Source organism: Zophobas morio, unplaced genomic scaffold, assembly GCF_036711695.1.
Source record: "Zophobas morio isolate AGI-343-1 ecotype UQ-CSIRO unplaced genomic scaffold, CSIRO_AGI_Zmor_V1 ptg000006l, whole genome shotgun sequence".
NCBI classification, from domain to species: Eukaryota; Metazoa; Arthropoda; class Insecta; order Coleoptera; family Tenebrionidae; genus Zophobas; species Zophobas morio.
In genome coordinates this window covers 17,927,698-17,943,733 of record NW_026972111.1, presented here as the reverse complement: position 1 = coordinate 17,943,733, position 16,036 = coordinate 17,927,698, and the positions used below count along the sequence as shown (strand labels likewise).

Sequence of the window (16,036 nt, the reverse complement as noted above, 5' to 3'; positions counted from 1 at the left end):
TAATATACATATAGTATTAGAAATAAATATACTCATATTTTAAATAAATACCTGTATGAATTATTGTTATACAAAATCTTAAAAAAAAGGTGTCTTAAAATTTATAAAGAACATTCTTGTAAATTGGACAATTTAACATTGATTTCGTGATTACAGCAATATTAAAATTTATTCATCCCCTTCAGAAAGTTATGACGCCATTACACAAATGTATTAAATGTTTGTTTAAAAATGTGTTCAGAGATGCGACGTTCTTTGTACTTTAGTAATATATGTTGTATTAGATTATTTGTACAGGATGTTTAAAAAATTAATAATTAACTGTGTAAAAGATACAATGGTGCATGAAAGTGAAGTTTTTTAACGAAGCGCGATTGAATTAAAAAATTGTTGGGGACGCCAGAAAAGACAAGTTGCACATTTTTTGTACGCGTGCATTTTAACAATAAAATAATTGTATAATTAATTTGGTATTAATTCATTATAAACAACGGTTTTTCTTCGTCGTTATTTCTAACAAATTGCTTCCGAAAATACTTACGCTATGAGCAATGTTAAATTAAAAAAAAAAAGTTGTGACAAAATGAATGTTTTACGCATTAGCTGTATGAACATGACATGAAAACACATGCGAAAAAATCGTTCATTCTAATTCCGTTTGGTTTCGGCAATTGTAAGAAAAAAAGAACAAACTTTTGAAAATCATAGCACTGCAGTAAGTACATTTACAGTTTCGTAGGTACATTGTTTGATAACTATATGGTTTCAGCTGTTGAAAAACTTTTTTTTTTCAATTAATTTTTTGTAAAATTTTTAAATTATCACCGGGGAAGGCGATTTAAAAATCAGCTACTGGAAGAAACATTTTATTAAAGGTTAATTAAGGATTATGTACATTTTTATCAACAAACTTTGCTGTTGCCTAACCCTTCAATAAAAGCACCTTATTGTTAAACGACTTAAAAAAAAATCAACATGGATAGTAATAAATAAATCAATAGGAACTATCAAATAAATAATAACTGCAGTATTTATAATGTCAAGATAACACATTTACTGTAAAATCAGTCCTATAATTCTACATATTAAATGTCACAGTAACATAAACAGAAAATATTTTATTTTAAAAGAAAAACGTTATTGTAAAATATAAAACTATTTAGGACGTTTTGTTTACATATCTTTAAGTTACTTTAAGGGCAGTGATTCCACTAACCAAAAGTTTAATTTTGATTCTGGCAATTCTACTCTATTGCCATTACTATGACGACACTTTACTATAAATTAAATGTGTAATATTCAAAACCATTTTTAAAATTTTATCACCATTATACTTAAGGTTTATGGACCAAAAAATCATTTATAGTTCTTAACATCAATCCTATTTTTCTGTAAGAGATAATTGCAATACTTCTTCGAGTAACTTTTCTTCTTGTAGCCTTTGTTGTTCTTGTTTCTGACATTCTCGTTCAGATAGCATCAGTGCCATGTGTAAATCAGAATCTATATCAGGGCCAGAATTAGTATCATTTACGTCTGGGCTTTGCTGGTAAAGCTCTAGACTGGCTTGAATAGCTCTATAAATAACAAAGTTGATTAAAAATGGCAGACTAAAAAACAAGAATAGTAAAAAACATTAGCAGTAATGAAAAGAACAAGTTACGTTAAATAACGGTAAAATTACCTTTGTAATTGTCTTTCTTCTTCACCAACCATGTTTGGTGTTGCTGGCCGAGATGGTTTTTGAGCCTTTAATGCTTCCCAAATGTCTACCTATAATATCATTAAGTAAACATATGGCTACAAATTTTAAGGTACATACTTCCTCTTTTTCTGTGCCGACGTCAATCAAACTTTGTTGAATGGCAAATTGAAGAAGGTCATCTTCTTCTTCCATGCTGAACTGCCGGCGTCCATCAGCCGCTGCTGTAACGTATTTATATTGAAAAAAAAACAAACTAAAATGAATGTTAACAAAACGAAAATAATAAAATAATCTCCCATAAATCAAAGAAAAAAAACATATTATCCATTACCATTACCAATCTGAGAATATCCTGAAGGGCACTGAAAGATACACTCATCTAGTATACAGGTGAGCCTGTCATCCTCTTGTATCCTATTGACGTGAGGAACCGGAATATCTAGCGCGAAAATGTTACCAAATGTTATCCTTGCATTTAGAACATGAAATAGCGGAATTTCTGTGAACAATAGAAAATGCTTTTGAAGCAATGATTTAAATTGATCATACTTTATTACCAATCTTAACTGGAAAGCCTGAAGGTAACTGCATTTGTATAAAATCTTTTAATTTGGCAAAATGTGAACTTGAGATTGCCATTAAATCGACAATAGGAAGAATCTGTTCAGGTAGAGACAGAGGATATTGTTCACACAGCCATAAGTTTGCTTTAAATTTCTGTATCTTAATACTCGTTTCTTTTGGTCGACCTATGTCACGACCTTCCAAGTTGACAGTTGAATCAAAATATTCTTCTGGAGTAATATTGGAAGGGTTACTTAAATTTATATATTCTTTTTGATGAGCCGTTGACGCTTGGTTTTCTTCAACTTCCGCTATTCCCAGAAAATTTTGTAACGGCGTTTTACTGTTTTTACTCCTAGCTTTGTCTGTTTCTGTCAGGTGTTCGGTCCTCGTCTTAGTTACTAATTCTACGTTAGAAGCACTGAAGACTTTACAGTTATGACCATTTATAATTTCACTTTTATCAGACCGCCAACCCCAAACTCCGGCTTTATTTCTATAAAAAAATTTAGTTTAACAAGGATAAAAGACTTTAAATATTGTGTGCAATATAAATATATAATAATATACCTCTCAAAGCTTATTTTGTCTGTATCAACATATGTAGTTACAATAGGCGTTGTTAAACGTTGACAAACAGATTCCTCATTTGGTATTAGAATTCCAAGTGCTTCATCGGGAGTTTTCATTTCTTCACAGTAAACCTGTTTGATGTCATGATTAATTTCCATCATAGTAGCACCATCACCTATAGTTTAATTTTAGTAAGAGTACACTTAATGACTTCTCAGCTAATTGCTTAAGGAAGCATTATAACAGATTTTACTGACGAATATTTAGTTTTGTTTTTTTTTTGGCATTTCATAGCTTGTAGAATTCAAAAATATAGGTTTTTCATTTCTGTCTGTCTGTCTAAATTTAAAATGCGCTTTAGCTTCAGCGCCGTTGGTAAAACGCTAATCATAATAATTTTCTCTATTTATCCAGCCTTTAAAAACACCATCTCAAAGTACCGTTATGATTATGTTACACTTTAAATGTGTAAGATACGATGTTTCACCTGCTGTATAACAATCCACGCTTATTTTTGATTTTATGTGCAAAGATTATCCTGAAAGGAATCGCACATAAGACATATTGAATCCACATTTTGGTGAAATTGTAACACAGATTTAGGGAACACAGAATATAAACTAAAATCAGATTATTAATTTATTTCGAAAGTAGATTAATGACGTCACTCACATTTTTATTGAACAATATGAGACTGAATAAGTGAAGATAAAATCACTATATTTTGAAAGTCAGTGTAGAAACAAAATAAAAATGTCATGAGAGTAAAATTGAAACACTTGTGATTTTTTCCACATAATTTTGTTGTTTTTGGTACTCATTTCAAATAATGCTATATAAAATAATACATTTATTTTATTTTTTGAAAAGGCATGTGAAAGTGCTTAAATTTGTTATAACTGTTATTTAAAAAAATGTTATCTTTAATTGTGGTTGTATGTTCGATAAAAAACATTTTCACTTGGTTGTCTGACACGCATGCGGGATCATTTGCTGCAGTAACGGTAAAAACTCTGAAAATATTTTACTCTACTCTACATACATTAATTACAACGCGTGTTATTTTGTTTCCTGAAGATGCTATGAAAGTGGGCGAAATATAAAAACCATTTTCAATATTGACAAAGTCTAAACCCTATAAATGTCTTTCCGTTAATTGTTAACAGTTATAAAAAGTTATTTACCTAAACCTTCCCTCACTTGTTTGCGACAGATTAATATAATATTTTTTTGAGATGATGTTATCAACTATTTTTCATCATTAAAAACTATTCAACCAGAATTCCAAGGCAATTCGACGAGTTTCCAGTTATTTATAAATAAACATGCAATGACAGCAACTTTTTGGAAAGCACGGAGAAATAGAGTTTACTGAATATTCTGCAATTCTTAAACCACTGTTATCAAATTATTAGTGTTTTAGTGCCTTAACCAAAAGTTAAATCAGCTGAAGTAAAATTTCATGTTCAAATCTTTTTTTTTGATAACGCGTGTATTTAACACTAAAAAGGTCAGCGTACATTTAATAAAACGACATCCAATTTTTATAAACGAGTGGAGAAATCTGATTTAGCGCAATCTCAAGATATGTTTAAACCTTAATAGCAGCCTGTTAAATGATTTCTGAAATTTCTTAATAAAACTGACAACAAGCAATAACAATTGCAATTTGTTGAAAACCTGATTTTTGTATTCTGTAAGTTGTGAAAAGCTAAGAAAGCATGAAATTAAATATTTGTGAATTATTATCCTATTATAAAATACTTCCCTTAGCATTTGCTCGGGAAGTAAAAAGTCAAATCTTTTGAAAATATTTTAAAATAAAAATTTCTAGCCGGGATAGCAGAATTATTGAAAGAGCAATATGTGATCTTTTAAAATTAAAAATAAATTACGAATGGTTTTTAGTTTTCTCAGTTATAAATTCGATGGTACTTTGTGACTTGAATGCCGCAGTTGTAATTGTTAGCAAGTTATATACATATATCAATATATGAATATTACCGACGACACACCAACCACTTCACGTTTAAAAGTTTGAAGAATATTTAGTTGAATTAATGTGATATGAGATGCAGTAGTACCTTGATGGGTTACATTTTTTTTGCAAATATAATGCACTTATTAAATAAACCAAACCAGCGAGTGGAAGAAATTACTCCCCAACACAAATTTCCAAAAAAAGTAACCCATTGAGTAATTACCAACATCTGATATTTCACTATTATTAGTCTGTTCCTCTTCAGCATATAACATATATCAAGTTATACATACAATTTCTTCTTCTTAATCCTGTGCCTTTTTACCGTTAAGTGTAAGGCGGGTGAAGTTGAGTTGTTTCTGCATCTTTCCTTTCACTGTTTTCTATCTTCGGTCTTGTTTTTAATTCCTGTCCATACGATACCCTTTCTTGCTGCAGCTTCCTTAACACATCTTTCCATTTTCGTGTTGGTCTTCCTTTCTTATTCTTCCCTGTACAGGCGATTGATACACTTTTTAGTTTCTTTTGGCATACGACACACATGCTCGAACCACTTTAGTTCTTCTATTTTATCATTTACCGGTCTAATTTATAATATCTCTCAGTATCTATCATTTCTTATTATCCTCCCTGGTTTTGTTTTTATTTTTTTTTAAGGTTATAAATGTCGATTAGGTATATTAACACGGCTTTTCATTTTTTCTGTCGTTGATCATGTTTCACTATAGAAAGAACACTATTAGAGTACCTAGTACAATTTTACTGGTATTTCAAAGTTAACCATGAAGGTTGAATCCACAAAAACATAAATCACAAATTCAATGCAACCTTGGATGTTTCTAGCCAACTGGTGGCACGCTCCTTTTATTGGCGTCATTATTCCCCTGCATTGTCCGACAGTTCCTCAAAGTAGCAGTTGTAAAATTTTACTAGGTACCGTTGTAGTGTTTTTTCTTTACATGAAAGCTTGTCTTCCCATTTTTTCTATTTCTTTTTTGCTAGGAATGTTATTCCTATCTCGCTAAACATTTTCCTGTTTTCTTCACTCTTTCATTTACTCCTTGATTTATTTTTCCGTTGCGTATTGTTGTTCTATTACTTTTCCTTGAAGTTTTATGTTATGCACTTTCTTTTCGCCTAAGGTTATCTTTTCGAGATTTGTCTTCATAATTTATTTTTGTTATCTCCTTGTTTAATATTTCTAAATTACTTTGTACATCTTTGCTGTTTTTGCAATTATATCATCTGCAAACTCAGGTAAACTGGTTGCACCTGCGTGAAACTCATTTTTAGTTTTTTTCATTATTTTCTGGGCTTTCCTTGTTGCTTTGTCTCATACTCGTTGAGTATACTAGTAGATCGCACACACCCCTGTTTTATTCCCGGCTGTGTTAAACTCTTGATTTTTTATTGTTGCTTCTGACAATAATTTTCCATGTGTTCCCTTCATATACGGTTAAACCTTTTTTCCAAGTCTATAAAACTTTTTTTTTTCTTGTTTACAAATATTTCGCTGGCTTGTCTGATTACTAGAGATGTACCGACTGCAGTCGGCCGACTAGTCGGCTTTGTCAAAACCGGTTAAAATTAGTTTAATCGACCGAAAATTGGTGTCAAAGTGTAGATAATCTTCCGCTAGTTACGATTCTGAAATCGCCGTCACGATATATGGGCCAATAAACACGCAAAGCGAATTCAAAATTTCCAAAAATTTTCCAAAAAAGTGGTTAAAATTGGTTAAGTATTGTATAAACTGCCCTAAATTGTGTTATTCTTTATTTTTGTACTGAGTTACTACAAAAAATTAAATGTTAAAATTATCCAAAAAAATTTAACACATTTTTTGGAAAAAAAAGAAACTTCAGTTATTCCTTTTATTAAAATAAAACAAGTTTTTAAGGTAGTCAGAGAAATAGAAAAAAAAAACACTGTCTGTTGCATTTATAAACAGTCGGCCGACTGTAGTCGGTACATCTCTACGTGATTACAAATACTATATCTTGTGCGCTTCTTCCCCTTTTGAACTCACACTGAATGCATTGGTTTTAATCTTTTTTCTTTCCATTTTTTTGCCAAGATTTTTCCGGATAGTATATAATTATGGCAGTGCTTTGGTATCTTTACTTCCTGTATTTACTGATTCAGGCCCTTGTTGTATTGTTTCTATTTTCTGTGATTTATTTTGCTCATGTTTTTCCTCTTCATTTAGATCATCCTTTGTCAATTCTTGGAAATATTGCTATCTGCCCATTATTTGTTTTCACCTGTGATTATGTTTCCATTATTGTCTTTTGTTACTTATATTATATTCCTTTGTTTTAACTGCTTATGTGTTCCGAAAAGTAGTTTTTGGTTTTCTCTTTAGTTTTGGGTCATCTTTTCTCTAAATTTTATCCATGATTCTTGTTTTGCTATCTTTATCGTTTGCTTCGCTTTTTTGCGTTTTTCTTTCGAAGTCTCTTATCTTCTGATCTCTTTGTACCTATTTATAGCTGTATTTTTTCCAGCCACCTTTTTTCTCTTTATTTGCTTTATTCCTGCGATCCACCATTCTATTATTTTTCATGCTACAACCATCACGGTATTTTTTAATTCAATCCATTTTTCTTCTATTCCAAGTGTGTCTGTTTTTTTTTTTAATTTTGCAGTTAGTATATTTTGATGTTTTTATCGGTATTTTGTTATTTCCAGTTTATATATTTATTTATTTATCTTCTGTTTCATTTTACGCCATCTATTGCTTTTTGCAGTTAGCCTTAGAATTGAACTTTAGTTTCTGTTGTTGCATCTTCGTTTTCTCCATAGGCTATTATCATTGTCCACTATCCTTCGTCAAATATACTCCCCACAAAAATAATCGCACCACCTAGAAAATTTTGTATATTTCTAATTTGAGTATGCCTATGTAGAAGAAATATATCGGTCGAAATCACATTAAATATTGTCATTATTTGGCATTGTCTTGCATCCCTGATATGTATATGGTAGCTACATATAGTCCGGTTCACTAGGACTGGAGGTGGTGCGATAATTTTTGTGGGGAGTGTATTTTCATTTCTATATATCTTTAATACTCTTTCATAAATATGGTCTTCTTTAATTACGTACTTTAACTTATATCGTGTTACCATTAATCCCACACCTTCTTTCGCTCTTTTTTTTATCTACTCTTGACCAGAACAGCCAGGATCTTTTATGTATTCTTGTGATACGTCTTCCCTTCTTTTTTGTTTGCGTAATTCCGAGTATCTCCACTTTATGTTTTTATCATTTCCTCTACTAATTTCTCTTATTTTCCTTTTATACTTCGTATATTTCAAGTTCCAATTTTAATGTACACATTTCGTCTGTTGGCCCTTTGTGTTTGTATTACATTACTATTCTTTTTCTTATTACGTGTTTTATTCATATCTATTTTGTTCGCCTCGAAAATCATCCCCACCAACAATCTGACGACGTCATCTCAAAAATGTCTGAATTAAAATAAATGTTAAACAATAATAAACTCTTACACTTATGGTGTCTGAATCCGCTTTGAGTTTTTCCCATAGGAATCTAAATTTTCCTAAGAAAAAAATACAGAGTATTATAATAAATCTTTTACGGTCAACACCGGCCCACAAGCTCCATAGCGAAAACAGTCGAATAGTCGAATTTGCAAGACGAAAACCATCGCGCGTTCAATCCCCAACATGGCTATTTTCTTTTTGCTCTTACACTGTAACTAGTATTATACGAGTATACATATATATTGTTTTTACTGCAGAGAGGTTACCACAAAAAAATAAATAAAAAATCGTACAAACAAATTTTATAATTTTTCAATGAAGCGGGAATTGTTGTACTGTACAATATACAGTATCGCTAAAAAGTATGTTAATTCTAGATCTGCTCTAATTCTCAGAAAAACATCTTCAAATGCGTTTGTCAGTTCTTCCACACTATTGATAGGAGTTTGGTAGACTTAACAGTTTCATGTGACCCCACGGAAAAAAATCACAAGGGTTGAGATCGGGGAACGAGGTGGTCATAATACTGGTTCACTTCTTCCTACCCACTTATCTATAAAATTTAAGTTCAACCATCTCCGCACTACTAAAGCATTATAAGCAGAGCTCCATCGTGTAAATACCACGTCTCTTTGCGTAGCTACGAGTACATCTTTTAGAAGATGGCCCAGATTGATATTCAGAAACTTTAAATAGGCGTCGGCTGTCAAACGAGAAGGCAGGGTGTATGGGCCTATCAAATTATTATCAAACATTTCCGCCCCAACATTAAAGGAAAATCTGTTTTGAAAATAGCTTCCCTGTATCGCATGAGGATTTTCATTGGACCATGCGATAATAATGTCTTTAAACAATTAGCAAAATTACGTTCGGTACAACGTATTTATATCCGTTAACGTACACAATCGCCTATAGGGACAGTTCATTTTCTATGTTTCCCTAGATATAACAGTTTGTTCTACGTTTTGCGTGGTGTACGTTCTACGGAACGTGGTTTTGCTAATTGTCTATTATTGTATTGTACTATTCCGGACAAAATATTTCAAACCACTTCACATTACACTGACATTAAATTGTAAATGTGGGTTTATGAACACCTAACCTTACCTTAGCCAGTCGCTGTCCACTTGCGAACAATTGAGTATAATAGTAGCCTTTCCAATACCCAACTAAGCCGAAATTTGTCCATTAGTCCAGTCAAATTAGCGATCAACCTCGGAATGAGAGATAATAAGCTGAATTTTCGTATATACCTTCATTTTAGCGTTCTAAAAGTTGTCTCAAAAGTCTCATAAAATCTCGTGTCTGCGTCGTAAGTTATTCAAGGTCGAAGGTGAAGAAAAACAGTTTTTTGCGATTATCTCGGTTTCTATTGCTCCAATGATGTTAACATTTATTATCATAATTGTAGAGTACAAAATTTGGGACCAATTTTATTTGAAACATTTTTTCATGCGCTCAATCGTTCTTGAGATAGAGGGCAGTGAGCGCGCAGCGCTCATCCATACGTACTGTAATGCAATCAACCGTGAATATCTGTGAATACTACCTTTAATTTTGAATAATTTGTATTATTTATCAGTTAATACATTGCATTTAATAACATTTTACATATTTTCAATACATTAATTGAATGATAATGATACTTACCTACTTTGTGGAATTAAAATCTATTTAAATGAAATACTTATTGTAGGTATATCTTAATTTATTGAAAGTAGATTTTAAGTAAAAAAATAATTATGTAGTTTATCTTTCAAATGTGTAAGTTTTTATATATTAGATAATATATTATACTTGTTATATTATTATATATCTAAAAGTTATATTAATTTTTTCAAAGTAAATTTTAAGGAAGTAAAACGAGTTAATGCATTTTAATTTTATCTTTGTTCAGTACCTGTACATTTCTTACGATTGAAATTGAATTTCAGTGAAAATCTAGAAATCTTTAATAATTTAAAGAACAAAAGTATTAATTTTCTTCTTCTTCACCGTCATTTTCTGGACGTTCGGGAATTTCTGTTTCATCGTCATCATCTTCGGTGCCCTGAATCGTTGTTTCCAGACCTTCCAATTATAATCATGATCGAAAAATAAGTTTTTAAAACCTTACACATTTTAAAGATATAAATAAATTGAGATATACATAAATATTTCATTAAATGCGTTTTTAATTACACAAAGTAGGTAAGTATTATTCAATGAATATGTTGAAAATATGTAAAATGTTTAAATACAATGTACTAATTGATAAATAATACAAATTTTTCAAAATTCAAGGTAGTATTCAAAGATATTCACGGTTGATTGCATTACAGTACGTATGGATGAGCGCTGCGCGCTCACTGCCCTCTATCTCAAAAACGATTGAGCGCATGAAAAAATGTTTCAAATAAAATTTGTCCCAAATTTTGTGCTCTACAATTATGATAATAAATGTTAACATCACTGGAGCAATAGAAACCGAGATAATCGCAAAAAACTGTTTTTCTTCATCTTTGACCTTGAATAACTTACGACGCAGACACGAGATTTTATGAGACTTTTGACACAACTTTTAAAACGTCAAAATTAAGATATATACAAAAATTCAGCTTATTATCTCTCATTCCGAGATTGATCCCTTTTTTATCCTAAAATGACTGGACTACATATGACATACCAATTTCGCGAAGACATAATTCTCGCTTTATCAATACGAAATGATGCTGGCATTTTGACAAATAATTTCAAACTGCCAAAATTTGAAATTTATTTACAAACGCAAAATTTCAAGAATATCAAAATTCTTTATGCTTGCACTGCATTTCCCTGGGCTTCTCCATACACTAGCACCATGTTCGTGTATTCACTGTTCGAATAGCGGGGCATAACTTCACACAACGAAAAGTGAAAACACCTCAAAGGAAAGTCGAAAAGGAACTAACTGTTTGGAAGCTGTAAAACGTTATCGCTAGCCAACTCGCCAAAAAATTGGGTAAAAACAAACACTTTCCACCTGATGCATCGAAAGTGAAATTCACGGTCAACAATTGAAGAAATGCATGTCCGGCTCGTTAAATAATGGGGGAGGGGGTAAAACTGTGACAATTTTTTTTTAAATGCCAAATAGAAAAGTGTTTTCTGTTGACGAGTTCTGTTCGTGGTTAAATTTAATTTACCTTTTTCTGTAACACGTTGCATAGTGCTTTATAGCGGTGTATGACGTCACAAACCGTATGTCCTCATTTAAAAATGAAATAAAGTAATTTAAACACGTTTTAACCAACTATTCTTAGCAATGTATTCGAAATTTTCTACAGACATCGATTAATGACATCGTCGTCCATGTGTTATGCCCTGAAATTCACATTAAGATTCATGCAAGTAGCCTATTTCTTTCCTTTTTTTTTTTTTTTTACAAATTCTTGACATTTTTACTAGCTATGAAAATTATTTGAAAAAAAAAAACAACTACTAATTTTGAAAGGTCAGGCAGTGATAGTTCCTTCTACACTTCTGCAGCACACGTAATAAAAACTGAAGTGGTATTTAGAATAATTTTCAAATAAAAATATGCACTTTCTTTCTCGAACATTCCTTACATGGCATTTCTTGGTATTGTGACTAACGCGCTAGGTGTTAATTTTAAAAATAAGAAATAAAGAGTACAATTTTTTTACAAACTACGGCTTTGACGAGCCTGGAAAAATATAAGTTTGTAACAGACCTTAAAATATATGCAGTAATGGATAATGCTTGATAGATATATACACTACGTTGTTTTTACGAAAAAAAGTTGAGTTAACACATTGTGAACATGTATATGTATAACTTCATCACTCGTATGCCTTGCGCTGTACGTAGTATTTTGATTATGATTGTGGAATACAAAAAATAATACTGACCATGCCAGATATTTAAAGCATTAATAAGACCCGGTTTACAGAAGCTCAGTTAAATATTTGATTGCGATTAAATTTTTAATACGGCATTAAAGTACCACATGACCGACTCTACACCAATCAGACGTCGTTAAATGCGTGATTAGCTTAATCTCAGTTAAAATATTCTATAATCTGGCCCTAAGTCACAAAAATATAGTTAGTTCTGCAGTAAGGATTTAAAAGAAGGTATATTACACGTTCAATAATTTTCCATTTAGTTAATATTACATTTACTGCACTGAAAGTAAGAAAAGTCCTGTAATATATACTCCTATCTAGTACATAGATACATATATACTTACTATGACCATGAAATATGTAACTTCGGTTTCCTCGTTGCCAAGAAGTATGGTCAAAACCCAACAGAGTTGTGTCTATTCGTACGTTAGAACCTTGCTTGAACACTTTGTAAGTATCACTTGGGCACATTCTTGACACTAGAGGCACTGAAAATACAAAAGAGTGTTGATTAACACATTAGAAGTTGTCAGATTTTTAAATGTTTAATAAGTAAATTAACAAGAAGCAGGTAATATTGGTAACTTCTGTTCAGAGTATTGCCTTTTTTGTTCCGTGCTTGTTTAAAATAATAAACAAATTAACATTAGACAAAGGAGGTATGTATGTTCGAAATCCATCATTATAATTTATTATATTATTATTATATATTTATTGTAATTAACGCCACATTACATACTATATTATGCGTTAATACTACATTTACAGCATCATAAGAAAAAATTGGTCGAACGTTATCCAACTTTTTTAAACAGTTATAAGAATTAATCTTACGATTTTTTTTTTTTTTGATAAATCCACTATATTTATGATAATATTTTGCATATTTTAGATAGGATTGGAGGGGATAAACGGACAAATTTTGATTAACGCTTTACCATGCTTATGATAACCTTAACAAGTTTGCAAAATTTCTAAGTATTCAGTTTTGCACTTCTAAAGTTAAATTGCAAAATGTAGTTACACAATTTTTATTATTATTATTTTTTTTAATCTGGATGTCTAGAGTAAAAACTCAACATGGATTCATAAACCACAAGTGCTGGAGTGTGTTATTTTATAAAATTTAAATAACATTTACTACTGTAAATTGTGGAGATGGCGTTACCCCATTGGTGGTGGGGATGTTCAGAAAATTTTTGATTAGTGTTTTAGCATGTGCACGATATTTCTTACGTACAGTCGCGGCCATAAAAAACTGGACCACTAGGTTTGACACACACTTCCAAACGGACGGAAACGCAAGACTCACTTTTTCGTACTCTTAAAGGATCATGAAAAGTCAAGAAAACATACATAATAGCGTTCATTCGTTGAATTGGACCCTATTGCAATACTTCTTTATCTTATGCTCGGAAAGTAAGAAGGGTGTTTTTTGTTTTTATTTTTGTTTCAAATAATTTCTTGATAAGTTAATCTTTAATTTTCACAAGAGTTACCCTTCATTTTGATTTAATGAAAAGAAACTAAATTCAAATTTTTCTGTTACCAAATACCCTGCCAGACAAAAAAACCTGGACACTTGAATTTTTTGCGGTTACTTGCAACTGGTCGAACTTTTGTAACAAATATTCCAAAAATCATGCAAAAACATGAATGTATTCATTAACAGAAAACATAACTTTATTTGAAAACAGAAAAAAAAGTTATAAAACTAAACATTAGCGTAAAGTTACAAATATTCAAGTGTCCAGGCTTTTTGTCAGGTAGTGTATTACAGAAAAAAAAATATATATATATATTCACCCCAACTAGTAAATTCCCACTTCATTTCAACATAAAAATCTGGTGCTTCTTTCAATCTCTGCAGTAATTCAGGGATGCCAGCCATTCGATTGGAATATCTTTGGAAATCACGTCTTTCCAAAACCATTTGTAAAAGTTCTGGGTCGCCTGTGGCTACTGCCTCTTGAACAACTAAATACGCAAATTTATCACCAACAGTTCCATTTTCATTTCCTTACCCGTCCATCCTTCAACATTTTCGCAATTTACATTAGCTTCGTTATTTAACAAAGTTCGGGCAGATTCCAAATGTCCTAACGTGACAGCCAACATTAAGGGGGTTCGTCCTCTGTTATCTATTTTCTCTTTATCATACTAAAATATAATGTGTCTGCTACTAATGTATTATGAAGAAGCACTTACCTCTTTGTTTTTTAACCTGGTGTCTAATTGTTTATAATCATTTTGCCATACTAACCAATGTAATGGATATTCTTCTTTAATAAACTCAATTTCCACCATTTTTGTTGTTACCCACGATAAAAAATACTAATTCTATTACATTGAAAAATATATATTTAAGGTATCATTTTTTGGTAAACTGAAATTCACTATTAAATTTTAGAATGACAGATGTGTTATCTTCTACACGCCATACTTGACCGATGAGTCAATGCGAAATGTCAAACGTCAAATCTAGCGTAATGACGTCAAAAAACCCTAACATGCACAGGTTCCAGATTACGAATTCACGATTACCACTGAAGTGATATCAGGCGCGGATCCAGGGGGGGGGGGGGCAATGGGTGCAATGGGTGCAATTGCCCCCCCCTGACACGCGACCGAGGTACTTTATTTTGACCAATTTCAAAATTTTGAAATCGCATTTCATTTTGTAAATACAGTACAACCTCTATAATCCGAATTCACGATTATCCGAATATCCAGTAACCCGAACAGAGGTTCTTTGAAGTCGATGCTTCTTTAATCCGAACAAAAACTCTACAATCCCAACTGAACTTGGAAACACGCACCTACTTGCAAAAATGACGCAAGATCTTTCTGCATATGTCGTATGGAATATTTTGAAATTTTTAAAAATTGCGATATTTCAATGCACTGAATTAATTAACTACTAATTCTGGAAAAAAGGTTGAAATTATCGAAGAAATGAGGCCCGAAATCTACAAGAAAAAGTATTTAGTTAAGGTAAATTTCGAAAATCGTCAATAACACTAGTTTACAAATTTAAACTTTTTTTCGTATCCAAAAATAAAAAAAATATTTTTTATTTCTAAATTACTTACTGATAACAAATCCAAAAACGGATAATCCTTATCACGTCAGGTTTTTTCATAAATCCAAAATAATGAACTTTGCTTTACCTTCACGTTTGTGTTAAACTGATTCATGTTAATGCACAATTGTCGCATAAAAAATGTCTTCGAGATCGTGGAAAGTAAGTGCAAATCAGTTTTGTTACATTTGTAGTAAAATTATAGTACCTAAAGCGGGAAGACCTGTTCAAATATGCTTAAAATGAAGGTATAAAGTTTTTGGGACGAAAATGTGTTACTGTTGGTCTATTATAAGGGAAACTGACAGTACTGCCAATAAAAGAACGTCAGTGTTAACCATTTTTAATTTTCAGTCATAATGTTTATAATATATACTGGGTGTTGCTTTTATTTGATACAACCCCTGTAACTTCTTTATTCTTATAGATAAACCTGTATTTCTTTGAGCTAATTTGTATCATTTTAAAAGAGCTTTGTGAGGTCAACCTCACATTTTTATTATCACTTCCCGTAGATAAGTCAAAAGCAACCAATTATTCTAAAATCAATACTTGAAAAATTTTAAATAACACATTGATGACAATCTAGTAGCTTGAAAAATTGACACTCATGTTATTTATTTACCTAAATGGTCTTTTAAAATGATACAAATTTGCTTAAAGAACTATATGTTCATATATATTTAAAAATAAAAAAGTTATAAGAGTTGTATAAAAGAAAAAAAATCCGGGGTA

At 31.3% G+C, this 16,036-nt stretch overlaps 1 protein-coding gene across 5 annotated transcripts; it reads right to left on the bottom strand.

Moving 5' to 3' along the window:
• Nucleotides 1–850: 850 nt before the first annotated feature.
• LOC135123749 (ankyrin repeat domain-containing protein 13D) lies at nucleotides 851–14,677 on the bottom strand. 5 transcript variants are annotated; one of them, XM_064048624.1, is made up of 10 exons: nucleotides 14,428–14,677; nucleotides 14,244–14,379; nucleotides 14,026–14,196; nucleotides 12,564–12,707; nucleotides 2,840–3,017; nucleotides 2,263–2,765; nucleotides 2,037–2,204; nucleotides 1,823–1,926; nucleotides 1,685–1,773; nucleotides 851–1,577 (listed from the first exon to the last, which is right to left on the bottom strand). In XM_064048624.1, exons 1-10 carry the CDS (start codon nucleotides 14,524–14,526, stop codon nucleotides 1,382–1,384), a joined length of 1,788 nt encoding a protein of 595 aa, XP_063904694.1. In that variant the 5' UTR covers nucleotides 14,527–14,677; the 3' UTR covers nucleotides 851–1,381. The 5 variants fall into 5 exon arrangements, with proteins under 5 accessions (XP_063904694.1, XP_063904695.1, XP_063904696.1 ...); XM_064048625.1 differs by having other exon boundaries at nucleotides 1,823–1,923; XM_064048626.1 differs by having other exon boundaries at nucleotides 2,043–2,204.
• Nucleotides 14,678–16,036: the final 1,359 nt, after the last annotated feature.